The sequence below is a fragment of the Pholis gunnellus genome (assembly GCF_910591455.1).
Source record: "Pholis gunnellus genome assembly, chromosome: 14".
NCBI classification, from domain to species: domain Eukaryota; kingdom Metazoa; phylum Chordata; class Actinopteri; order Perciformes; family Pholidae; genus Pholis; species Pholis gunnellus.
In genome coordinates, this window is record NC_136541.1 from 17,222,267 (window position 1) to 17,249,926 (window position 27,660).

The 27,660-nt window shown below is 44.8% G+C and overlaps 1 protein-coding gene across 1 annotated transcript; it reads right to left on the reverse strand.

Moving 5' to 3' along the window:
- Positions 1–19,122: 19,122 nt before the first annotated feature.
- LOC306705691 (BTB/POZ domain-containing protein KCTD1-like) lies at positions 19,123–27,271 on the reverse strand (the record flags this gene model as incomplete). The annotated part of the gene is given in 6 exon segments (XM_079172508.1): positions 19,123–20,325; positions 22,554–22,859; positions 24,423–24,567; positions 25,818–25,996; positions 26,787–27,127; positions 27,130–27,271. Coding segments are annotated over 6 exon segments (1,275 nt in total). The 3' UTR covers positions 19,123–20,163.
- Positions 27,272–27,660: the final 389 nt, after the last annotated feature.

Below are 27,660 nucleotides of genomic sequence, written 5' to 3' on the forward strand. Positions count from 1 at the left end.
CTTTGATCAGAGGCATCAACAGTCACGCACAAACTTGTTAAGCAGTATGTAAATTTGGGCTGATACTGAATAAAGTTGCCAGAATGGCATGAATCCATTGTGCTGCGATGATCAAAATAAAAGAGGGCTTCATATGCTGGAGGGCAAGAAAGTCACAGACATGAAGGTTTTTTTTTTCTCTTTTTTTTTCTTCCTCTTTTTTTCTACAAAGGGGCTGATGGGATGCAGAGAGGAGAGGAGGAGGGGAGGGAAATGAAAGATAGGGGAAAGCCTGGAAGGATCTCAATCTAAATTAGCCGAGTAGAAGGAAGACTGTGCTGAGTGAGACATATAATTAAAACCAAAGTGATGAAAACATCAGTACACATTCAGCCACTGAGCCGGATGAATTTCTGAAATCGCTACCGAGATGATCCGAAGGTGCTTCAAAGCTAAAGGTAAATCTAGCCTATTGTTAAAGCACACCAATCTCCACATTTCCTCTTCACTGGGCTTCCTCTCGCAATCTCTCTTCATCTGCCACCTCTCTCTCTCTCTCTCTCTCTCTCTCTCTCTGTTTCTTTATCCCTTCCTCGTTTTTTTTCTTCTCTCTGTCTTGACACCCCGAGATGAATAGATGCTGTCACTGAGACTCTTGTAGCCTGTCAGCTTTTAAACAAACAGTTAGCAAAAGGATCACTTTCCCAGGAAAGCTCCCAGTTCTGAGGTGAGGTCATCGGCGGTGGCTTGTTATGTCCTGTCCGAACGAGAAGACCAACCCCGACTGCAGACAGGAAGATGACCCCACGCACCTGACAGTGTCACGCCTCATCACACCGTACGATACGTCCTGCATGTTGTCCTCTAAGCTTAAAAAAAATGTATTAATTCTGGCAGGCCAGGTTTGTAACCAAATGTCTCTGGCAGTTAGAGGGTGAAGCATTCTGACTGAGGACCCTTTCCCTCCCTCCAGTGTAGTGTACCTCCAGTAAATCTGTCCTCCCTCCAGCCAACGTCCCTGCGCCTAAAAGGCCCCTCAACAAAACAAGCCTGACTTTTGTGAGAGAAAAAAAATAAATAAAAAAAAACAATCAGCCCCCTCAGGTGTGTTCCCTCTCGCTCTTCCTCTCTTGCACCTGCACTGAGTCTCTCAAGTCCTCCAATGCGTCTCTCTCTCTCTCTCCACACAATGGAGACGGCGCGTAGCCTCCGGCGCCTCTCTCCAGCTGAGAGCCACCTCTCTCCAGAGGACAGGAGAGGAAAACTGCCAGCACTAACAACTGATCCTGGCAGATAAAGGAGCAGATAGCGAGCGGCGGGGAGAGTGCCTTGGACAAACCTCGCTGTGGTCTTCGGTGCTGCTTCTTTCAGCTCTGAGACAATGGCGATAACAACATGTTGGGAGGAAAAAAACGCCACTTTTGATGGTTGTGATGATGATGATGAGGAGGCGGAGGAGGAGGAGGAGGTTGAGGGTACAGCATGAGGGTTGAAAGCAACCAGTCATACTGTTTTTGAGTCATATTTTTTTCTTTTTTAGAATAAAATATTCAATGCAATTTGTCCACTATGTGTTTTCACATAGTGTCCATTTAGATACCGCATAGTAATCGTGGAAAACCCCTCAAATTGATTCAATTTGTCCTTTAAACTGCACTCACCATTGATCGTGTCAGCTCCACCACAAACACTGGGCTGTTTAGGCCTCTTTTTTTTTTCCTTTCTTTTTTTTTTTTTTTTTTACTGTGCTGTAACGCTGTAGTGCCAGGCAGGATGACCTAGCACCAGATCACTGTACCACTCACGCTCCCGAGGGGGGAGCTGACTGGAACGGCAGTTAGGCGAGACGACGGACGCAGGTCACCCAGGCCACAGCTGGGAAGCCCCGGGCCCAAGGGTTGACCTGATGTGATTAAGTGTATCTATCCAGCTGCATGGAGAGAGAGTTTGTTGAAATAGTGTTACACCTGGAATTCTTTTTTTTTTTTTTCACTAATGCAAACCATGTTTTAAGTCAGAATCCACAAACAATACTGGTTATTTTACTGTTTTATTAGAGCTGGCTTGGGGTTTATTTACATACCTTTTTATTTTTTCTCTCCTAATTTCTCTTACTGATCGAGTCCAGTTCGGAATCAGTGTCATTGCAGTGTGTGTGTGTGTGTGTGTGTGTGTGTGTGTGTGTGTGTGTGTGTGTGTGTGTGTGTGTGTGTGTGTGTGTGTGTGTGTGTGTGTGTCTGTCAGAGTCAAGCTCACAGTATTTGTCCTGAGAAAGACCTTGGTAGGAATGGGGTCTGAGTGAGAGTGCTTATTTTATTCTCTTCCATGCTGCTGCAGGCTATGGCTGTATTAATGCAATGGCAGGGATCTTTGAAGTTGTGACTTTATGAGACAAAAGCTAATTTCCTTTCCTTTGTTCATTATCGAGAGAGACTTCCAGCCGGGCGGAAAAGCATGCTGTGCTAATTATTCCATTCATGAGTCGTCTCTAAAGTATGTAATGGATTTCACTGGGCTTTTCACAGGTAAGCAGGGTGATATGGCACACACACACACACACACACACACACACCTGTCAACACGCTGGTTTACAGCGATTATAATCCTCACGGAATAAAGATTCAAATACAACGTATGAACAGCAACTTTAAGGTTTCTAGCTTGGTAGTTGAAGTTAACTCAAAATCAGGACCGATACACATTTATGTCTCAACAAATATATCCTCTGCAGACTTATGAGACTAAAAGCACTTTGCAACTCATTAAGACCTGAACCCAATTTCACAAATGAGTTTCAGAGATTGTGGGGGCCAAGTTAGGCATGTGACATAATGGGATTTCCATCTTTCCCCGAACCACAACTTGGCAGAGCATGAAGGGAAATGTTTCGCATTCCATCTTAGCAGCGTTACCAGGATGCCACCCACAACACCTGAGCGCTCCCAATCAGTGTGTGTGTGTGTGTGTGTGTGTGTGTGTGTGTGTGTGTGTGTATGTGGCCCGCCAGGGATGTATGGTGTGTGTATCCTGCCACTCAGAGTCATATCAGAAGGCAACGAAAGGGAGTGTAGCGGTGATACAAGCAAATGCCATGTACCTCCTCCGCTGCTGTCTGACACACCTCCTCGTCCTCCTACTCCTCTTCCTCTTCCTCTTCCTCCTCCTCTCTGCTTTGTTTGTGCTCATTTCATTCCGTGTGCAGCCTCCTGGCAGGCAGGTCAAGGTTTACCCTCGCACCACACACCATTTCCCTCACACGCCGCCCGGGGGAGGAACACTAGAGGCCCGAGGCAAGGGCAAGCCCGAACAGCTCGCACAACATTGCCGCCATCACCACCTCCAACCATACTGATAGGAGGACAGAAATACTGAGCTCCGAATCACACAGTTGGATCTTCGTCTTTTCTTTTACCAATTATGCTTTTGTTTTTTTCTCCCTTCTTTCTTTCTTTCTTCCTTTCTTTCCTCCATGCCCTTTATCTTATTGTACATTATTGATTTCTGTCAGTAGTAAGGTATATGTCTATTAGCCGACAGATTTAATAGAGCGACGATATAAAGCTACTCATTTGTTCCCCCCGTAGTGTAAGTGTTCATTTTGAGAGTCTGATACTAACCCTGGCTAGGAGCTAGTGCTGGATTTTTAGCTGTAAATGGAAAACGCCTGTGGGCTTTTCATTTTCTGGGCCCAGACGTTCCCTTCATGGTGTCGGAGCCCTTGTGTTCACAGAGTTCATGTTTTGCTGCGGGGCTTTTTTTTTTTTATTTTGTTTTATCTCATAGCTTAGACTAGCAGGGCTTTAACTCCCAGAGGACTCCTGCGTAGCAACAGCAGAGATCAACAAAGTAAGTTTGTTTATGTTGGCTGTGTCCGCATGTTGTCGACTTATACATTTCTCAGTCTCCATTTCCTGCCTCTCCTTGCCCCAGGGGATAGGAGCCCTCTAATTGGATCTTGTTCTAATTGAGCCTAATACTGGAGCTAACCGGAGTTGGGCCCTGTGGCTAATGAAGAGCTGAATCAAAACTAAGCACTAAAACTTTGGCTGTGTGTGTATGTGTGTGCCTGTGTATTCTGCTCTACATTCGATCATGAATGCATCATTACTCCTTTCGGTCTTTGCTTTTTACCTTATATTTTGTAGCTTACAGCAAATGGGTAATCTTAGCCAGGGAATAGGGGTTTGTGAGTATCATAGACAGAGCAACGATTGTCAACGGTTTTTCTTTTATATATATATATAAATATATATATATACATACCTATATATGTTTGCAAAATCACATAATTAAAATTGCTCGTAACTCACCCACAAACTAGCACGCTAGAGATTCTCCACAAGAGATGGCTGTTCAGTCATTGTCAGGCCATTTACACCAGCTGCATTCACATGGAAACAGGCCGACGGCAAAGCGGATATCATTTTAGCGGCGGGGCCGGCAGAGAATACTGGCAACAGTAGACGCTGTCTAAAGTAAAAGTAAACGTTGCCGTCCTTCGTGACGGGATTCACAACTGGATGTTACCTAGTTCCCTCAGACTGGAGAGAGTTGTTTAAGTTTGCGATGGGATATTAAGAGAAAGCTGTATTTCATGCATTACTAGAATAATTACATGAAACAATTTTATTTCATATGTATTTTTCCATCAACACGGCAACATATCGCCATGCGTGAATGCAGCCGTATTACATGTATACACGTTAATGTCGCCACCTACAGGTAACGAAAAAGATACATTTCTAACACTTGCACCACCTACGGGCAATGAGTGTTACTGCTATTGTGTTTTTTACCAAAATAAAAATAATTAGTTGACCTCCAATGGATATCATATACAGTAAATATATCTAAATAGTAACGCAACTTTGTGGCTATAAAACACAATATCTATTAAATCAATGCCCTTCTATGGTTGGGTTTAAAGTGTTAAACCTCAAACACACACACACACACACACACATGCACAAACTGTATGTATATTCACTCACAAACAGCAGATATGAAAAATAAGAATAAAAATAATACATTTTGTAGCACAATATTAAAACAGGTGTAAATAATGAAAGTAACGATGGCTAAATTCCATTCAGCTGCTTCAGCTTTAGGGTGCATGCTCGTTCACTCTCACACGGTCACGAGTTACAGGGACAGTTGAATAGAACGGAGCCACGTTTAATGTTATTTGTAACACCTGTGCTTTTACTAGCGTGACAACTCAAAATGTCTGCTGAAAAGAAAAGGGTCTATTTGCACATCATCTACACGCCGGTCAAAACTCGCTGATCGTTTCCTTGCTAATAAGTGTCTGAGGTTGAATTGCCACTGCAGCTCTGCAGCTGGATGATGTAGTCTGGTCCTGGTTTCTGGTGCTTTGCATCAATGCCACTGCACCGTGTGCCCTCGTTCGTAAACTTACCACATCAGACACTGCGGCCCCGATGAAAACCCATTTTCAAAGGATTGATTTTTTTCACTTATTCTCCTTTCCTCTGTCACACTAAATGCCAATCCGTTGGATATAAAATGAAACAAGCCAAGCACACGCTGCAGTTTCAACCGTCACATAGACAACAGAGAAATGGAAATGGAATACGCCGAGGTTTGCTGCTCGAGGGCTAGAAACGAAATGACTTCTCTCTTGCCTCAAGTTAAGAGATCGTCATCTTTTATATTTTTACCTATCTGCAAATCATCTGCCCTCTGTACACAAGAACAGACACTTGTGTACAATGTGAGTAAATATACCAAATAGTCGTCATACATCTCTGCCCACAATGTGTTATTTAATCACATTCTACATTATAGGAACAATGGGCCGTTCACGAGGAATCTGACATTCACCTATGTTTTTTTTCATACATGACAACATATGGAAGAACTTGATTTATTTCCTATTTTATTTCTATATTTGGCAAAGATGTTTATTTTTTTGTTAAAAAAAACGTATAAACCCCTGCCAAGGTATGGATTTGCACCTCTGAAGTTATTGCATTTGTAAACAGCACAGCATTTTCTACAGCCTGGTAATAATTTGAACTACAGAAAGCTTCACGAGTAAACTAATTCACGAGGACAATAAGATAAGTATCATTATAAAAACAAAGGTACGATCCATTCTGCGGATTAGTAGTAAATCACACACATAAGGCACAAGCTATTGGACTACATATAATGTATATAGGACACACTGATAGGCAAAAGTATACCCACCAATGAATTCTTTATGTGGAAAGAGTGTATCTTAGCAGTAAACAAGAAAACAAGTTTTTCTGATATTACATAAATAGTTTTTCGCCTGTGCTGAATTTGGCACAGGCAGCCTAACCACATATGGCTTAATTGAAGTCTTACTTTTTAATCAACAATCTACTTAGCTGTCTTGGTTGATTACAAGTCCATTTTACACCTTCTTTGCATGGATTTTGAAAGTTATTTTAAGGAATATTAGCTGGCAAGAGGCGGTAGCTCCAGGTGTTGCTGCTGTGAAGCAAACTGTTAGCCAGTTGGTACCAGAAATAAACTCGGGAATAGTACATTGTGCACTCAGAGCATACAGTTCAACTTTCTTTTTTCACCCGGCATCTCGTCTCTGCTTTTTTTAAAAACCCAGCTTGTAAATGGTAATGGGCGCTGCCACAACATAGCTGTGGTCGAGCTTTCAATCGGCCACATGTGCTTCGAATATCCATTCTCTCAGCTCTGTGCCGTACAAAGTGGTGTTTTGGAAGCTGCCACTGTTCAATGTTGATCTCCAGATTGTGATGTCTTCCCAAGCAGTCGCTGTGGTTGGAGACCTGCGAGGCACAACGGCGTTGGCGACTACCACCAGAGGGGGGGGTTGGGTGGAGACACAGCACTCCAGGTGGGCCGAGCTGTAGCCCCCCCCCCCCCCCCCCCCCCCTTCCCTCCGGCGCTCCGCCATGTCTCGAGAAGGAGAAGGGGAACGGTAAATGGTTCCAGAGCAAATATAGCCTTCCAAACCTCCTGCCTCAAGGATGTAGCCCATAGGCCAATAGGAAGATTGGAAACACATGAGAGAAAGAAACTACGGCGGGGCCTCTTGATGGCTCTCACGAAAAACCCTGCCGGATGAAAGCAGTTTCCGTCGAATGTAAGAAATATTGTGGTTCCTTTTCAGGACGTGAACATTTGGACATGTATAGACCTCAGAGTGTACATGTGGGTGGGTGTTTTAAACTCATTCAAGAGTGGGATTGCATTGCCTGAGTAGCCCTCCGGCTCTTGTCTTGTTTGTTGCCGGTATCAAACAAACGGTCAGAAAGTCCATTACTCAAGGGGGAATGACGTGAAACCGCACGTGTGCATATACGTATGTGTGGTTATCCGCGCGCTCTGTGTGGACAAGCCCCTCCCCGGCCCCGCGGGTTTCTCTGGGGTTTCTTGTCGCCCTGTGTCTCGGAGGTGAGAGGGCGGGCGATAATTGAACACTCCCCGGCACTTTTAACAAATGTATTGAAAGGAGGAATCGAAAAACCTGTTAATGAGATTTCCCTCCCCGGGCAGCGCTCAGGGTTATTATTGTTATAATTTTCTTAATCTAATGAGTTGCTCAAAGTTTATTTTCAAATGCCTTTCCCCCATTCGCCCTGTAGGGCTCCTGTTTTATTAGCCTCGGTTCCTCAGCGGCACACAAACTTTATTAATAAATCTATTTACAATACTTTGGAGGAGGAGGAGGAGGAGGAGGAGGAGGAGGAGGAGGCTCCCTTTTGAGACTTGAGCAGTCAGGATCTTTCAAACCAAACAAATGGTGACACAAGGAGTCATGGAGCACGGTGTGAATGATGGAACGGCACTGGCCCATAACCACGGTGCACATCTTTATATTCTTGTTTTTTTTATTTTTTTTTATTTACCTCACAAGATGGCTCCTGGCTTAGGGAATGGACCATGAAAATGGCTGCTCTCTTGTGCCCGCAGCGCTCTGTATAGATTGGAGTTTTTCATGTGGCAGTTAGGCTGCTGGGATCTACACCCCAGGGGATGTGCTCTCATTAAGGACAGTAGCTCCGGGCTCTTTTGCACTGCTTCCTGTGGCCACTGACCTCCTTTTCACCCGTGGGCTTGCAGCTACACCACAGCACCGCTTCTTGGTCTCCCTGTCACTCCCAACAACGCCCCGGGGGTCGTCACATGACTCGAGTGACTCCTGACCTGCTTGGCCTCCTGAAACCCCTCCCTTCATGTCGGCGAGTCGGTTAGAATGATCACAGGCGGCAAAAGGGTCACATTTGCCCTTCCCCTAAAAAAAAAGAAAAAGGAAAGAAAAATGGCGGTTATGTCCTTGGGCTTTTGAAGGAAGAATTTTCCGAGTTGACAGTGTCAAAACATCATGTCAGGAACGGCCAGCCTTAATGTGTCATCTTAAAGCAGTACAGCTGCAATATTACTCATGTGGAGAAAGTTTGAGGACTACAGTGAGACTAAGCACGCCATCTGTCATTTCTGCAATGGTCACTGAGAGCAAATTAGTGATAGAAGGCACCTGTCTCATTGGACCTTTTACCTTGAGTTCAAGCAAATGCTTGCTGCTTGAACGGACACAAGCGGGATAATGACATTGCTCCGTCACCGTCCTCCCTGAGCCATTTCTGCAGCCATTTCCTCCAACGTCGTGGCTCATTTTAGCCACAAGACAAACTAGCTTGTGAGGAGCACCTAAAGGTGATCTACGATCCCGACTAAGGTAGTTAATCATTGATCAACAAAAAAAAAAAAAACATTACTGAGGACTCAGGGCATTCTAGTTCTGTGCCTGAAGTGTGCAGAGAAATATCAATAAAAACCCCCCCTGATCTTTTTTTTTTAATTAAAGGCTAAAAGCCCGATGCTCTCCGTTGTGGTTGTACTCGCAACACAGACTTTAGAGCATAAAACACATTTTATAAGCGAAACATGTTCCGCTCACATGCGCAGCATTAGCACATGAAAGACGTGATGTTTTTAAGAGGGTAGGCTGTGGGGCGGCCCTGCACCGCTGATTGGTGGATAGAGATATCAGACCAGTTCTCATCAGCGCCATCCATACTTATACCTGCAGGCGAAACAATTTTGTCCTCCACTAGTAAGCAATTAGATTATATTCAAACACACACGCGCACAGAGAGAGCCTCCACAAAACCGTGTTTCCCCTATGCAGCATTCTCCCTTCCTCAGTATGACACTCGCTTCCTCCATATGTGTGAGTTTTTGTTAACACAAGGATGCGAGCCGACACACATATATATAGACACACACACACACACCCTGTAGGTATAAGGTTCCAGTTGGTATATCTCTGTCTCTAAGCCCCAGTTTGATGCCCTAGTCTCATGGTATCCAACCCCCACTCTTTCTGCATCCCCTCAGGCCTCTGCGTGCGTGTAACATGGCTACTGAACCAAGAGGGCATTGTTTCTCTCCAGCGGGGTTTCATAATTGAACGTTCACATTTATGCACTCATTCAAATGGATACTAAAAGTGGAAGTGAAGCACGTAACCGTGATCTACACTCGAATTAGCCACGGCGAAAAATTGAAACTCAAGATGGAGCCGGAGATTAAAGTCGCGAGGCGCTGCACACGTGCTGGAAAAACATTTTTTTTTTTTGAGTGGACGGCGAGGCGTGCACCGTGATCAGAGCCTTTTCCACAGGAGGTGCTAAAACTCCGGTCAGCCTGCATCAGGTTGTGGGTTTTCTTAGGCACATGTGTGTGAGTGTGTGTGTGTGTGTGTGTGTGTGTGTGTGTGTGTGTGTGTGTGTGTGTGTGTGTGTGTGTGTGTGTGTGTGTAGGGGGAGAGAAAAGACAGCGGGCAGCAGGGACAAACCCGTCAGCCACTCAGATCACATCAGGTCTGTCGGGACACATCGGAGCACAGCAAGCCTGATGGGATATGCCCCCCGGGGGGGTTGCGAAGCAGGCCAGATGACATACAGACACAGGGGCAGGCGAAGAAGGAAGGAAGAATAGAGGATGGCACATCCTGCCTTCGACGCGCAATATGTTCCAATAACAAGCATGCAATTATGAATGGTAACCGTGACTACATTATGCACTAATTATACAGTAACACCACAGCGTCACTGGCGTATACACTTGCGTGAAACCACACAGGCTCACGCTAGGTGATATCGCCACAAACATGTATAGCCTGGATCTCACACCAGATAACCTACATCTTCAACAACACGGCACATATGTTAATGTGAAAGCATGATGTTTACGAGCGGTGCACGACGCATATGCTTCTGCGTGTGGGTAAATGCACGGACACGCTTGGGTACATATGTCCGCGGGGGCAAAATGGGGAATAGACACTTCTCTTCATGCCTGTATTTTAATTGGGGCATTTATTGTTTTGTGGTGGTGTTTACTTCCTTAAATTAAGGCACATTTAAAAACTGGAAGAAAAAAAAATTGCAGCATGTTTCAAGGTTTATATAAGCAAAATTATGCTTTCAGCCATTAAGTTGCAAATTAACATATCTTTATGACTGTGGGATATGCCAGTTGAAGATGCTTTTACATTTTCACACTAATCAAGTTGACTTTAACATGTTGGATTTCAGTTTGATTTGCTTTCATCACAAATATTGTTTCCCCCCTCGGCTGTGTGTGTGTGTGTGTGTGTGAGTGTGTGTTTCTGCACGTGTACTTAAGTGGAGCTGTGTTAGTGAATGTGTGCATGTGTGTGTGTGTGTGTGTGTGTGTGTGTGTGTGTGTGCTTCTGTTAGTTGTCCATGGCACCGTCATGTCACCCAAACTGTTCTGTTTCTTGGTAAATCACAAAATGTGTGTGTGTGTGTGTGTGTGTGTGTGTGTGTGTGTGTGTGTGTGTGTGTGTGTGTGTGTGTGTGTGTGTGTGTGTGTGTGTGTGTGTGTGTGTGTGTGTGTGTAAGGAAGGGGGTGGTACAAGGACAAAATGAACTAATGTTGAATATTCCGTATTGGTTTTACTGTAATTCTTTTCTAATTCTTAGTTTATTCAATTTCATCTCCTTGAGGCTGGTAGGTATGGAAATGAGGTCTGTTCTTTTTCTTTCTCTCTTCTTTTTTTTCTTTTTTTTTTTGCCTGTGTAAATTGCAGCTATCACCTCAAGCCTTTTGAACAAGATTACCCAGATGGCCTCGCGTGGTGTGCCTGAAGTTTTATTTTCCTCCTTTGCCTGCTTTTCCTTCTTGGCTGCAGGGGAGAGGAGAGGGAGCTGGGAAGCCTCCTGAAGACTCTCGGCGAGGCCGGGAGGCAGCAGCTGTGGCAAAGAGAGATCTGGGGGAAGAAGAAGAAGAAGAAGAAGAAGAAGAAGAAGAAGAGTGAGTTGGGGAGGGAGCGCTTGGGGGTGGATGAGACTGGTGCAGGGGGCGTTGTTGTGTGCATGCGTGTGTGTGTGTGTGTGTGTGTGTGTGTGTGTGTGTGTGTGTGTGTGTGTGTGTGTGTGTGTAAAAGGAGGGGGCACTAAAACCCAAAGCTGAGAACACCAGCTATTATGAACACTACCCCCTACCTGGCTCAGCTGTCAAGGGGACCGGAATAACCCTTGGAGTACTCAAAGAGGGGGCTGGTGGAGTGGGTACGGTCTGGATGGGAAATGCAAGAACTTTGGGGGGGGGGGTGCGAACGTGAACATGTGTTTGGAGTAAGTAGTTGTTTGCAGACACAGCAAAGTGCGTCTCAGTGTAAACATGACATCACCGCCATCGCCAGTCACATTAGCAATACTTACAGTTAAAAAAAAGCTCGAGTCGCACCCTTAAGTGTCAGGATTCGGTGAAAAGCATGACAAACAGCGGCCTCCTGCCCAGGTGATCATTGTTGTGTGCGAGTGGCGGGATTTGTCATTGGGTTTCCACTCGCCGTGCCCTGGACATAATCTGCTGCTGGTTTTCTGCCTCGAGGAAGAATACGATTTTAATACATTAAGGTGGCGCTGAGATAGAGAATTATGCACCGTTAAAGTGTTCACCTGTTTATTATTCTAACATGCAACAGCCTCCATCCGCACTAATCTCCAAAAGAACACACCCAACACCCAGATTGCTGATCTCGGCTCGGGGGCAAATGCTGAGAGGAGATTCTCACCTGAGATAAGGTGGGGAGGGGGAGCGGGAGGAGGAGGAGGGCGAGGAGCTGCATATATCACTTAAAATACATTTACAAAAGCGGGATGTTGGAGGAAAGGCTGAGGGGAGACAATGATCTCCCACTTCTTCCACTAAACAAAACACCCATCCAGAAGAAATAGCTTTTATTTGGTGCACACACTTGCAGGTGTTGTTTTGTCAGGATTAAGAATCTAGCAAAGAAGAAATAACAAAACAAATGTCTCAGCATGTAATCCGGACGGTCAGGCTTCTCCCAACACTTAAAGTGTATTGTTGGATCCAAAATCCCCTGCGAGTTCTTCCTGCAACAACTACTCAGCTGCTGCCAAAGAGTCCATAGCAGGCTATCACTGTTTGTTTTCACTCCCTCCATTTGTTTGTTTTGTTAAGGTTTTTGCTTTCCATCATAATGAATCACTTTTTTTTATTTTTTTTTCATCTTGTTCTTATTTATTCTCATGGCTGGAGGTAGAATGTGGTGGTTGATGAGGGGCTGAAATGAACTGAGCCTTAGCCTTAGCCCGGGGGCCGGCGCATATCTTAGCATAAGTGATGGCTGACCGGAGGGCTAGAGCCGAGCTGAGAGCGCCCTCAGGACAGCAACTCTGACAGATCATGTATTTATAGGTCTGTTGAAAGACCTCTATTGTGTCCCACATAGCCTGGGAGCATGTCTGTCCTCTGTATTATAATAAAGCCGCTGGCCTTACCGCTATGATGGATGGGTGGCCCTCGAATGGCAAGCTCCAGAATCATTAGAGGACTCCTAACATGCAGGTCTACCCATGTGAAAGGCTGGCGCAGGGAGGGGCGCTACCGGTGAGCAATACGGTGCAGTTGAGACCTTTTAATCAAGGATAGGTAGCCCTTATTAATTCTCAACCGAGAGAGGGAGGGAGTGAGGGAGAGAATGGAGGAATGGAGTGAGGGAGGGAGGCTGATGTTTGCTGATGTTTTCGCCAAAGGATACATTTGCAATTACCTCAATGGCTTAAAACGCCCTCCAGGCTTTTTCAATACAGGTTAGAGAGTTGCACCTATAGCATTTACAGGCAGCTTCACCGGTCAGATCACATTGCTGCTGAAATTTTCACCAAAAGCCAGCATTCCATCACACCTTCACTGAGCCGAACGGCTTCAATGTGAAATGTGTGACCATGAAGGTAGAAGTGAGCACAGCATATGTATTAGAGAGATGTTTTGGAGAACCTGTTAAAAAAAAATGAAAAAATACAGAAAAGAAAAGAAAAACAGAACTTGCTTGAATATGCTCTGCAGCCCGAAAAAAAAAAAAATACAGCTTGACTTTTTTTCTGCGCCTTAAGCCTCACAAGCAGAGTGGTGTTTGAGCTGTTTCCCAATCTCATGTTCTTCTGTTACCTCTGGAGTAGAATATAAATGATTCCCTCTCAGTGTACAGTGTATGCCAAGGGGCCTGCAGCGACCATAGTCCGGTCTAAAATTCCTCACTGCAAGTGCACCATAACTCAAGGCCTGACTGATAAATAAACAATGGAAAGTGCAGCATGTTTGCACTACCACAAATCCTCCACATGGAGCACTGTCACATATCACAGCCCAATCACCAGGAGGTGAGCAGACGGTCGGATGAAGGTTGGAGTAACAGAAATCCGGTGTTCTTGACAAGGGAGGCAAGCCAAGTGTATTCCTTGTACATACATGTATATAACACTGTAGAACAATTGGTGGAAATGTACTGTACACTGACAGGATCTTAATTAAATACTTAGAATTAAAAGTAAGTATGTACATTTGATAATAGAGAGTTAACAAGAATGCATTCATTTAAGCAACTAGGGTGATTACCCATTTGATTCCCTTTCATTTTCTTTGTTATTCAAATAAAAATATTATACGGACATTCATGGCCCCCAGAAAATAAATGCCTCTGGCTTTTGTGATGCCACGACTTCCTCTCTAATGCCACCAGCAGGTTGACACTTTTAATGAGGATCTTTCACTTATCCTTAAATATCTCAACAGGTAGTAGCTGGATTGGCACAAACATTCATGGTTCCCAGAAAATCCATCCTAATGTTTGTAGTTCATATTTATGGTTTTGAGTGAAATGTCTCTACAACTATTGGATGTATTGCCACGAAATTTCAAACGGACATTCAATTCCCCTCAGGAGGATTTTGTAATAACTTTTCCAATACGTTGGTTTATGACCAGGTCCTGCTAAACTAATGGCGTTTCCATCAGCCTCAGTTGTCCTTTGTTTAGTGCTAATTTGCTAATGTTAGCATGCTATTGTGCTAAACTGAAATGGTGAGCATGGTGAACATCATGCGCGCTAAACATCAGCTAGTTAGCATAGCCATTGCAAGCACAAGTTAGCATGCCGGCATTAGCATTATCTCACAGCTAAGTACTTCCAGACAGAGCAGCTATCCTGACTGTAAACTAGTGCTAGTCCACAGGTGTATTGAGTAATGCCTGGCCACATGCTTCAAACAAATAGGAGGCAGCATCTCACCTCCTGTCATGGTCCTGAGAGCAGGCAACAGGGGATGGACCTAAATGCAGACAGAGGCCCAATCCCAATGTACCCCCCTAAGGCCTTAAACCCTGAACCCTCGGGGACTTACTGACCTGGTAAATGGGTGAGTGTGAGAGGCTGTGAGGGCTTGAAATGGTGTAAATAGGAATGGGACAGCACTTTACTGCGACAAAAAATATTATGTACAATTGTGGGTATTTATTTAAACTTTATACTCCCTGATTTGAACGTCTTCCAGGCTCTTTCCTCACAAGATGAGGTCATTTCAAATAATCTATTTACTCGTTTTTGTTCAAATTAAAATTAAATTAAATATTTGAGGAATAAATCTGTGTAACATAATCTCTGCTTCCATTCCTCTGATTTCATGTGTTTGTATGTTCCATCTCTAATCCGTAATGTTTCTAAGTCAATGTAATTTGCCAGGCTGAACACCCATGTGCCGTCCTCTTTGTTTACCTTTTATACGCCTCCATGCTTCCACTGGTAACCCAGTGCTTAACATCACATTGCTAGGAATTGTGGGTAATTCCCTTGGGCAAAGTCTGCAGAAATGCGGACTTACGAAAAAATGTTCATGAAGGTCTCATAATGTCTGCAAGAGAACCCTCAAACACTCGACGGTTTGACCGCGGGACAGGCCTAAACCCTCACAGACTTCACTGGAGCGCACCTCAAAGTCTGTGAGTGTGGAGATTGGTAGGGCCAAAGATTTTATTCAAAAAAGCTTACAAGTTAGAGTCCAACATAATAAGCAAGGAACAGCAGGCAATAACACAATTAAACTGGTGCAGATGTCCTAACATAACTGAAGACAGGTGAGCAGGAGCACAGGTGACTACAGGGATGACGAGAGACAGGTGGAACTAATGAGGCAGACAATCACAAAGGCGGAGAAAAACAAGTAAGTAGGAAGTCTAACAGGACAAGACACATGAGGATGTAACTTCAAAATAAAAGCAGGAAACACTAAACATGAAAGAAAAACACAAGACAAGGAAAAAACTAAAAGAAGATCCAAAACACAAAATTCTCTGGAAGAAACTCTGACAGCATTTTAAAATGACACTGCTATGTTATCATCCTCATACGTGGCGTCAGCCTGTAGGTTATGTTATAGCTTGCTGAGTTCAGTTTTAGCAAGACCATAGCATTAGTTGTCATTAGTTGTGCTGAATAGCCAACATTAGATATTTACTCTTGTTTTGCTTCTTTTTTCTCAAGAGCTTCAGCCATCTTTGTGTTTCCTGTGCCACTAACTCGGGGCTGTACCTTCAACGGGATTGACAAGCCCTCGAGGAAGCTCTGCTCCTTTGTCCTCTCATGTTAGACTGAGGGCAGACTGGACGCTACAGTGACTCACTATCTCCTCCAGAGGTACAAGCGGTAATACGAGACAGGACGAGCCGGGGCTAGCTGGTTAGCATGCTCATTTCAGTAGATATCTCTGCAACGCAATATAAAGACGTCTTTGACATAACGTCTACGCTGTTACTTCACATTCTGTTGATATCAGTTCATTTTTGAATGTCCATATCTTGCACATTGCACCTTTAACACTATGGAGTTTGTAGAATACAGTGATTTTGTAGCTTGCCCCTTGCAAGAGACTAAAAGTCAGGATACTTCTGGTTCTGCTGCATATATTTCTCGGCAACAGTAAATCTCCGGAGTCTTGGTAAGATTTACATTGTTAAAAGTGGTGTGTTGATATTTTTTAGGAGTCACAGAAGCTATTGGAAAACTGGAAAAATACATGAGAATGAAAAAAAAGGTTATTGTTGGCTTTTGTCATAGCCATCCACCTCCAGTGTTATTTCACTATCCAAGAAACTGCTGCCAGAATATCTTGTATGACCGAGCTGACATAACCACAATAGACGTCATCAAAGCTTACTGAGTTACAATCTGTTATGCATTAAAAGTGGATTATTACAAGTTGCCTTAGGCTCCCGCAGAATAAAAAAAAACTTGGGGGGCGTTAAGGAGTACGTGTTACTGCAGAAACAAAAGGAACAGGGATTTCTCTTTTGCACGCCGCCTTCATCTCAAGCAAGTTCTATCACAAGAACCCATCAGCACAGGTGCTCAGCTCCACTTTTTGTATTTAGACTGGTTCCGTTTTCTACATTTAGACTTGGATTTCTATAACTCAAGCAAAGCCACTGTGACACATTATTCCACTGGAGAGTGTCCATTTGAGATATTATCCTAGCAGCGAGTGTCCATCGAAGAACATTTAAGGCCCCCAAAGACTGTGCAGGCATTCATCACACAGATGAACTAATTGCTCCACGAGAAATAATGGCTGGAAATATGTGGCCATTATATTATAATAAAGGTATTTATGAGCCTTCAATCTCGCAGCCTCACTAGGAGATATCTTTGAAAATTCGAAATCAGCTCCGGAGGCTCAGGGAGGGGGAGGAGGGGAGAGAGAGAGAGAGAGAGAGAGAGAGAGAGAGAGAGAAAGAGAGAGAAAGAGAGAAATGGCAAGGGAGGGATGTGGGAGTTGTGTTTTGCTTTTTTGCCACGGGTTACATTTATAATTATCTTGCTGGCATAAAATGGCCGAGGGGTTTTTTCAATAAAGGTAGGAGGCACCTACAGCACAGAGTATTACCTACAGATCAACACAGAACAAGAGAGGGAGGACTGCAGATAGAAGAAGACTAAATCCAGAGTACAACGTACATCAGCTAATAAGTGTATTTAGTTAGGACATTCATTAAGAGCAGTAGCCACTGCTTGCACGGCGCCGTAGAAGTGAGCACCGTGAGGGCTGATGATTTGAAGACGAGGTGAATGAGTCCATCCACTGACCTTCAGCAGTGATGAGCAAGCGGAGCCTGGGGAGCGAGGGAAAGACGGCCACGGCCACTTTCTCCAGGCCCTACTCTGCCTTTTGATGACTGGAAATAATCACTAGAGAGAAAGCGAGTGAGAGAGACATGATCACAGACACGCCACAGAAGAGAGGAGGATCTCAAATTACTTTATTCTCCACAAAACCCCCTGTCCTCTAAAGGACTGGAAGTCAGCCTCTTAATACCATTCATCTTTTCTCCAGCAGGCCGTGTCCGGAGAGGAGGATATCTCTAATTCCTTTTCAAGTTAGACTGAATCCAGGAAGTGAGAAGCGATAGGGATAAACAGGGTCTCATTATGCTCAGGCTGCCCCACAGGTAACAAACTTTAGAAATCACATAGGGTGCACAAAAATGTACAGCTGAGTTCTAAGCTAAACACATGTTCATTCTCTCTCTCACACCATGTTTTATTTTAGGAAAACAACAACTATTTATTTATGAACCTCTTCCATTTGGGTTCATGTAGCTTAAGCATGAGATGAGAGGATTGATATCACTTTCATGTCTGAACAAAGAACATGCAGCCGGTTAGCTTAGCTTAGCTTAGCACAAAGACTGGAAACGGGGGGGGGAAACAGCTAGCCTGGCTCTCACCAGCACCTAAAGCTCATGTATGTAACAGGTTATATGTTTAATGTGTACACAAACCGAGGCGCAAACATGACAGGCTGTGGTCTTACAGTTTCTGTGCTAAGCTAAGCTAAGTTAAGCAGCTGACGGCTGTAGCTTTATATTTATTGTACAGAAATGAGAGTGATATCCATCTTCTCATTCAACCCCTGGAAAGAAAACTATTCTTAAAAAATGATTCGCAATTTAATGAAAATGACATGTTTTGAATATTTATCAGGCAGTATTTTGCTCAATTAAAAAGATCAATACTGAGAATGTGTGGACAATCTGAATACGATGACTCCTTATTAGGTTGAATATTGGAATTATCATATTCCGATTTGTTAAAAATAACCCATCAGTGATATATATCGCCTCTAACACTTGCATGCTGAGCTGAACTTATTTTAACTCTGCAAACCAGAATAGTTTTAGCTGAGTGTTGATGTGTTTGATGCCTGCTCCGTGAATACTTTGATTTCATGATTGAGAGCAAAGCATCGCTGTGTACCACTCACAGTTGCACCTCTGGCCTATGAGAATAACAGTCAGTCAAAAAGGGAATCTAGGGCAAAGAGGCCTGAAAGGGAGACATATAGCATAAACCGCAGATAGCCAAAGAAAGTGGAGATTCTGCCAAAAGGGATGAAGACAAGACGACAGGGCTCCGTGTGGGATTTCACTTTGGATTTTGGCCCTGCAGGGATATGTGGAAGCACAACTGACAGGACTTGCGTGGAGAAGTCGACTCCATTCAATATAACTAAGTAAAGAATGCCCCATGCAGTCCCTGATGCACCAGCATAAATCCTCCAAGGTACAATATTGCCTCGGTAAAGTTAGCTTTAGAGAGCTAAAACACTACATAATGTAAAAGATTTGGCTTCCTGTTTGACACTGAACACATTCAGGAGTTAGGATAGATGCAGTAAATTCAGATTTGAGGAATTACTGTGTAACTATGCAGTGTGATAGCAGTCCCTAAAGCGATGCACAAACAGCGAACAGACACCATGACAACTTTTGTTGAGATTTATTTAACTTTTTTTTTCTTTTTTTTGCTACATTCCTCTTTACTCAAATCTAGGGAGCGTAGGTGGGTCAGTCATGTTAGAAATACTTTATATCCAACTTCATATCAATATGTGCTACAAGTAAAAGTGATCTTGGAGTGGGTGGTACAATAATCTGTTCAGTCACGTCAGAGGCAACAAATTTGCTTTAAAAAGATTCAATGTAAAAAACACAAACACATATACAATGATCAAATTTACAGGTCCTGACTCTATTATGAATATTATGATCCAATTCAATTATACTCCCCAATGAGGCAAATGGTGTGAACTTATAATTTACTAAAGTATATTCTTTACTGCGTACAGAATGGTCCGGGGTGTTTCATTTGGATGATACTAATTTTAACTATTTCATGGCATAATCCCAAAAAAATAACTTCCATTAAAGTTTAAAAAAAAAAAAAACACTTCATTGGTATCACAATATTCAACATCATGTTAGTTGTGAAAAAAGATGCTTTGTTGAAACTAACTGTTTATGACAACTGAGACATTCTGTACTGTAAGCAACACATTAGTGACCTTTTTACAGCGAGGGGTAAAAACAGACTTAGCCAATTCGCCAGTGAGACATCAAAATCAAGTCACTGGTGACAAGCTATGCAAGATACTACACAAGCAATAAAAGCCTTTTTTTAAATTTATATGGGTATAATAGAAATCATATTCAACCTAATGTAGGCTCCAAGTTTTAAAACAAACTTTGTTTGGGGATCCAGCGTATATAAATCCTTTTTTAAATTGGTTTATGGGGGCTCGACATTCACAAATGTCCTCGCAATCTCAAACTTATCAAATGTCTTGTATCTTCTTATGGCAAAAAAAATCTCCTGTTGCACCTCATTTTTAATTCTCTAGGTGGTTCTCAAGTTTAAGAAAACAAAAACATCGACAAGGAAACAAAGAAAAAAAAAAACAGAGTCCACAGAGCTCTGCAGCATCGGGCGCTTGGCCGCCACAGGAAAAAGTCTAGCACCTCCTGCTGCTCGGGAGGTTTCTAGTCCAGCTGCTCCTGCTTTATCCTGTTCGAATTGGAGCCTCGCTGACTCGTCCTCCTCAGCTCCCTCCTCAGGACGTACTCGCTGAATTGGGACGAGTCCACGCCTCCGCCGCAGGAGCCGGTGATCTCGAAGCCGCGTTGTTGGAGGCGCTCTAGAACCTGGAAGAGGTGGAACGGCGGAGAAGGAGAAGGAGGGAGATGTCAGTCGAAATGCAAGCGTCGTCAGCATCTTACATTAGCACTCTGGTGACAGGCAGCGCTTGTAGTCGCTGCCAACCTGGTCAAGATGCCCGATAAAGTCATCCGGGGAGGACGCTCGGACATTAATGTCACCTCTAACCTTTTGTTTACTGCAAAACTCCGCAAAACTCTTTTAGTCACATGCTGCAGAGTTCGAGCTAAGTCGAGCACAGGAAACGGCTCTGGAAGTGAGCTTCAACATAGTGAGCTTCAACAGTTGACGGCAACTTGGATGAGACTTCCACAAGACTTTCACGAAAACCAAGAGCCTCTCGTTTTGCCACGTTCTTCATTGTTTTCTGCCGTACGTGTGTGCGTAGCGCTTTGTCTGCGCGCGCGCGTAGCTGTTCGTGATCTCGCGGCCTTGCAGACATCTACAGACGTGTCCGGGGGGGCTGTAGGATCACATTCCAATGAAGAGGCCCCAGGGAGCTGTGAGGCTTTCTCTCTGCCACTTGGCTCAGTGTGGACCGCTCAGCAAAAAAAAAAAAACCTCTCCCCATTTCTCCCCAAGCCCCCAGGCCCAAGCCTCCGCCAAAACTACAAAGGTCTCCCTACTGCTGGCAGCTCTCTCTGCCCCCCCCCCCCCCTTCTCTCAAAACCCCCGCCCTGCCTCCATTAGCCGCAGATACAGCATCCACCGCCGGCGTGCTTTAATAACCAAACAGGATTATGGGCCCTGCCTGGGGACAACCTGCCAGGGAGCATGCTCACTCTCTTGCTTGCTCTCCACGACTCACACTCTTCAGAGACGGGTTTGTTTGTGTGTGTGTGTGTGTGTGTGTGTGTGTGTCCGTGTGTGTGTATTCTTTTTCCGAGGGAGATGGAGATTTGACTTCATCAGATGGAGACACAGTCCAAAATCATTGTGAAATCTTTTCAAATATGCCCCTCTTCCATCGTTTATTGATGCGTATCTGAGCGCTTCGCCATCAATGAATTAGTGGAATATCAATATATCAATAACCAGGGGAATACGATATTGCCAAATACATGCTGAATATAAAAGATGAGTTCAACACATTTTACTTTGTGTAGAAGTTTTCTTGTTAAAGTCTTGTTTGAGCCTGAGAAGGATGGTTTCACTTAGAACTCATTATGCCTATGAAAGGATCATATTAAATCCTTCAATACAGCATATAGCATGATATCTTTGGATAATTACAGACTTCAAGTTGTAGTTTTGCTCCCCTAGCAATCCCAACTTCCCCAACACCTTAAAAGTCTTAATAAAGACAACAGTAAATGGTGTTTTTCATTCGCAAAAATAACCTCATATGGCGAGACTACTTCTCTAACTTTGCTTCATTTTGGTCTAGAACCACTAGCCTATAAATCCCCAAAGATTTGCCGGTATTAAAGTACATAAACAAGAGTCTTGTAGATCTGCAGATCTTATATTTGGTAAGAAATCTCACAAAAAATGTCTGCCTCAGTGTTTCGCTGCATCCTGAATTGCCCACTTCCTCTCTCTGTTGGCCACCTCAGTTTGAGCGTTCACGTGACTCTCCACCATGATTCAAGGCGTCAGCCGTTCACTCAATGGGTTGAAATCCACCGTCAACCCATTTACTGTCCCTTCTGTGCGGGTCGGCTCCGATGCCCACTCCAAAGGCAACGTTTAAAACAATTGAAGTGACTCATAGATTAAGCTGATTTGTTTTTCCCATGAGAGGGCGACTGGGTGAGATGAGGACCGAATCATGAGCGCCGCAAAGCGTGATATTAAAAGCGGACCATCCACCGGCTCCGGAGCCGAAGTCCAAATCATTATTCCGGTCAGATCACAGAAAAGTAAAGATAGTGGTAGACTTTGTGTAATGATGACTTGCTAAATTGATCCTTTGATGAACTCATCAAAGAGCTCTTTTTTTTTTTCTCCGCAAGGCTGTTCTTGTGACTCGATTAGATTAAAAAAAAGATAACACTTTGCAATCAGACATCAGTAAAATTTGAAAAGTCTACAGCATAACTGCAGATGAGAAAACGTCGGGTGAACATATCATCACCTCGGTCAAAGCCTCGGGCACATAAGTGAGTGCAGAAATACAGAAAAGCATACTTTATCAACTTTTAGTGTTTATACTTATTGAGGAACGCTCGGGATAAATGGCGACACACCCACAGCAGCCCACTGTCCCCATTACCTGGACGGAGTTGAGGTGGCAGTACCCATTGAGTGGGAAGCGGATGACGTGCGTGGAGTCATGGTTCCAGCCGGCGTTGACAGAGTTGCACATGACGTCGCCGATCTCTGGAAACACGTCTTCAATCAGGGCCTTGTCGCCGCTGAGCGTGATCCTCTCGCCCAGGTCGGGCGCCACCCGCACCACCAGGCACTCGCAGGGGCGCGACACCCGGCTCAGCTCCTGGTCCTGGCGCCAGCTCTCCAGCTCCGCCAGCATGGGCTGCAGCTGGAAGTATCGCGCCTCCTCGTACAGCAGGCTGTAGTCCTGTGGGAGACGGGGCAAAGCCGTTGACATATTAGGATATCATGGATGTTAAGTAGTTCTGTTTGTGTCCATTTTCACTTTACCGGGTCAAGGAACAAGTTTTGTCATCGGTACCCAATTGTTTTTAGAGAGCAGGCTCTCTGATGGCCAGCAGGTCTGAGACACTGACCGTGTAACCCCATATCAGGTCTTTACTGTCTCCTGTCTGACAATAGTAAATATGTCCAAATAATACTTGTGGAGAAAGTATTAAACACAGTGAATAAATATTTCCCACAGTATAACAGTGAAAACAGTATGTGACTCATGCTGGGTCATAAGGGTCTGGGACACTGGGAGGGTTGTGATTAGCAAAAACCTTTTCTACATACTTTGAGTTGTGTCAGTATTATTAATATATTGTGTGGGAAAGGAATAGTAGTTTGACTTTTTTCATTTACAGATGCTTAGTATTTCAATAGCCCATAATCTCTCCTGTTTATTTATATATATTTCTTTTACATGAAGCTCTGTAATTGCCTCCAGCAATCCAAAAAAAAAAATCTATTTTATATATACTGTACAAAGATACTTCCCCTGTATTTTAAAGCAGACTAAACTGAATAGGATGGGGCTGGCAGCCTAAATGCTTTTTTTGCTGTACTAGAGAGCAAAAAGATAATAAAAAACTGAATAATTTAATCAGTTTACGGTTGTGATTTCCTTTCTAATGTGCACCCAAACCAAAAAGGAAACCGCACAGTAGTTTGAAAACCGCTGTTCTACATGAACGCGCAATAAACCCAGGCGAAGACACCATTCAGCAAAAATTACAAAAGATCCAGAGTAGAGGAGATGCAGTGCGACACGTAACACAGGGTTGCGTGGGGTAAAGGAGCAGATCCTTTACCCGCAGGGCTGCAGGGCCAAAACCTCACCACGCTCAAGTTTTCTCAGGCCCCTCTCAAAATCTGCTCAATGCGAACGTAACCTTAGGTTGAACTTGAGCCTGTCTTTTGTCTTTGCTTATTTTAGTTGACATACTTTGCAGTGATTGAGTCACACTGTGGACAGTCCATCAGATAATGTGGTTATTTGTTTCCTCCCGGGGCAAGTTAAGTAATTACCGACTAAATGACACATAAGAGTAATAAAAGAGGGAGGGGGGGGAGAAAAAAAGAAGGAATGCTAATGTGTCACATACAGTGAGACTCACCCTGGACGGACACTTGGCTTAAGAACACAGAGCGCTGATGAAATCTACCACATGGACGCCGGGACGTTTATTTATTTGCCATGATGCAGGCTTATTGTTTTCCTTCCATATCTCAAAAGAATCTTGAGCCCGCTAAGAGCTGGAGGGGAGCAGAACTGCATCTCGTGACGAGCAAATGCATTACGACTGAGCTCGGTTTGCCCCTCACGCTTTTGTCTCCAGCCTGGGAACCGTTTTCCAGCAAGACAGGGAGTGCCCGGCGACCAAAGGCATTCCACGGCCTTAGCATTCATTGTGTGTGCTAAGTTGTGGGAGACTGCTGACTGGCTGATGGGACTTTACAGTTTCTAGGACGGACACCCACTCACTTTGAAGTCGTCTGGGATGAGAAGCTTGGACGTCCTGAGGAAGTTGAGGATGTAGCGGAACATGTGTCCATCCCTGTCAATGAAGTAGTGCTGCTTCAGGCTGTCCAGGACTATAGGCTCTGTGCCATCAAAGAGACGACCAATTCTACCCAAGGAGAAGGGGCGGGGTGGTGGGGGAGGCAGAGAGGGAGGGGAGGAGGGAGGGAGCAGGGGACAACATGTCAACATTAACAATCTTACATGTCTTAATAAAACTAGTTTTATGCATTATCGATACACTGCTCTTGAGCTTATGTTGTTTGATGCTTGCATAGCGGGAGTCAAGGGAGAGCGAGAGAGAGGAAAAAAAAAAATGATAATGTGAAGCAAGACCATGTGCAAAGGGATATGACTCACTCATTTTCTCAAGCTCTGAAATGTTTTTCACACCTTCGCACAGACATGAACACGTTACCGAGCTCGAGACACGCATCAACCATGAAGAAAGAAAGAGAGAGAGAGAAGGAGAGAGTGAAGGAAGAAAGGAAGGAAAGAGAAGAAAGAAAGAAAGAAAGAAAGAAGGAGAGTGAAGGAAGGAAGGAAGGAAGGAAGGAAAGAAAGAAAGAAAGAAAGAAATAAGGAGAGAGTGAAGGAAGGAAGGAAAGAAAGAAAGAAAGAAAGGAAGGAGAGCGTGAAGGAAGGAAAGAAAGAAAGAAAGAAAGAAAGAAAGAAAGCCAGACAGACAGAGAGAAGGAAAGAGTGAAGGAAGGAAAGAAGGAAAAGATGAAAAGCAGAGGTGGTCTGAAAAGGTCAGGGCCAGCTGGTAGCTGGTTGCCTGAGGCAGGGTGCCAGTCACCCTCGGGCCCGGGCTCGGAGCGACAGTGCGGCCTCCCAGCCTCCAGATGGCCCCTATGCCCTTTGGCCCTTTACTGCTGCTGTGACATCTGTCAGAATAACCAAGTCCGCTTTTGTCTGTGCACTGCATTCTGCACTCCTACAAATTGTTTACCGGCCCCAAAAATAACTGTGGGCTCCACTGACGCAAGGAAACCGGGCTTCTGCGATGCGACCCGCTAAACCCAAAAGCAACCGCCGCTGCGGATTTGCTGGATAGAAGAAGTAAACATTTCGTTTATACTCAGTCTCTCCGCCAAGTGCACCCATGAGACATTGCTGTGATTTGACGAGATGTGACATTTGACTGTTTAATGTCACAGGATGACATTAAACATTAAACAGGATGACATTCTGACGCTGAGAAATCTGGCTCGGAAACGAAGACGCTGAATCTCTCTGCAATCTCCTTCCCTGTTTTCAAGCTGAGCACCAGACACACGCATTAACTACCAGCCCCCCCCCCCCCAAACAAAAGAACTCCACACTTAAAAACACAGATGCATGGCAGAGCAGACTCACCGGGATTCTGGGAATTTCGTCAAGGTGGCCAGACTGCTGGTGTACATGTGTCCGCCCACATCGATGTGCACAGGGGCGTTGGACTTGGTGAGCTGTGCAGCTGTTGGGATGCCCTGGTTGCTCAAGGGAGACACCGGTGATCGAGTGATCATGGGCCTGGACATGCTGGAGCGATGATCCTGTAAGACACCACGCAGGGGACAAAAATGTCAACACAGGTAAAATGTGTAAAATTCAAAACACACACACACACACGACACAGGGGGCCTAGTTATTAATATTTAGGGAATAAAACATTTGTGGGAAGAAAAAAGAACATAAAGAACATTTTTTTATATTTCTGTAACAACACACTCCTCAGTCAGGAGTGTGAGGGAAGATTTTCATCTCTGCAAGTTGGAGCAGCCTGACCTTGACCTGGATGTTGCCAAAAATCCACGAGCACCCGCTCCTGTGGGCCATAATCTCCAAAACCAAATTAATTCGGAGCATCAATCTCGGTGGAAGTGAGCAATAACGACGAGTCTTGATTTGAACACTGTAATAGGATTTGGGCAAAGTGGCGCCTGTTAACCTACAAACACCATTAGTGAGGAGACAACGTCTGTGCAGCTCTGAGAAGAGAATTACTTCTGCTAAAAAGTTTCGGAGGGAAGACGGGAGAAAGGAGCCTGCAAGGCTGTGACACCTCAGTCTCTGAGGATTATCAAAGAGTTAGATATTACCGACATTCTAAGAAAACGAAAGTAGGAAACGGGGGGGGGGGGTGTCTGTGCGTGCGTGCTATTTAAATAACGTGACAATAGTGCGCACTCTACATTTAAGGACGACAGGAAGACAATCTATCCGCACACCGGAGCCAATAAAACCAGTGTCTGTCACTTCGCATCCTCCAGCAAAAAAAAGCGACCGTAATTTCTACTTTCCCCCCCCTCCCACACAAAATCGGACTTTTTTTTTCGCGTTTACCTGCGCCGGCATCACTGTGTTCGGAGAGGAAGTCACCGAGTGGTCGTTTTGCTTGAGAGACGCTGCGTGAATCGGCTCTCCTCTGACCGCGTACATCAGCGAGGGCTCCCTGTACTCCGCCGCCCGGATCGGCAGCCGTTTGAGGGAAGCGTGCACGGACTCGTCCGCGGAACCGATCGGACGCGGTCGCTTCCTCGCCTTCTGATGCGTTAGGTCCATGACGTCCGTCTCGTCCATCGCGGCGCGGGCGTTCGGGTCGCGGGTCGGGACGCGGTCGGCTGTTTCCAACGCACCTGCCGAGCGCGGAGAGGCGAGAGGAGCGGGACAGCGAGCACCGGGGGGGAGAGAGTGGCGCCGTGGCTGACGCGCGGAGCTGCTTCCTCGCAATGGCTGGGAGAAGTCAAAGCCCCCGACAACATTAGCATCGGAGCGCCTGCGGCTCTTCTGGGCTGTCGCTGTTTCAGCGGCAGGTACGAGTGTCGCATTTTCAGAATAAAACAAATCCTTGCCAACAGACACACACGCGCGCACACACACACAAAAAAAGGGGGGATCGTCTTTTTATATGAGTCGGGTCCACGCGCACGTCACAGCTGGCCTTTGCCCTTTTTGCAGCATGCGTTTATTCCACCGTCCTCCTGGTGTTACTGCCCGTTGCTCGGCAGCAGTTTTGAAACCCTCCTTTCAACACAACAGACCCATCAAAGTCCAAAGTTCAGTGAAAAGAACAACACCAAAAAAAGAAAAAAAAACACACCCAAGCACTGACCAACCCACTCAAGTGCCCCCCTGTGACACCCTCCACCCACAAACACACATCACTCTCAAGCACCTGACTTGATGACAATCTTCCCAATCACACAACAGCAGCCAG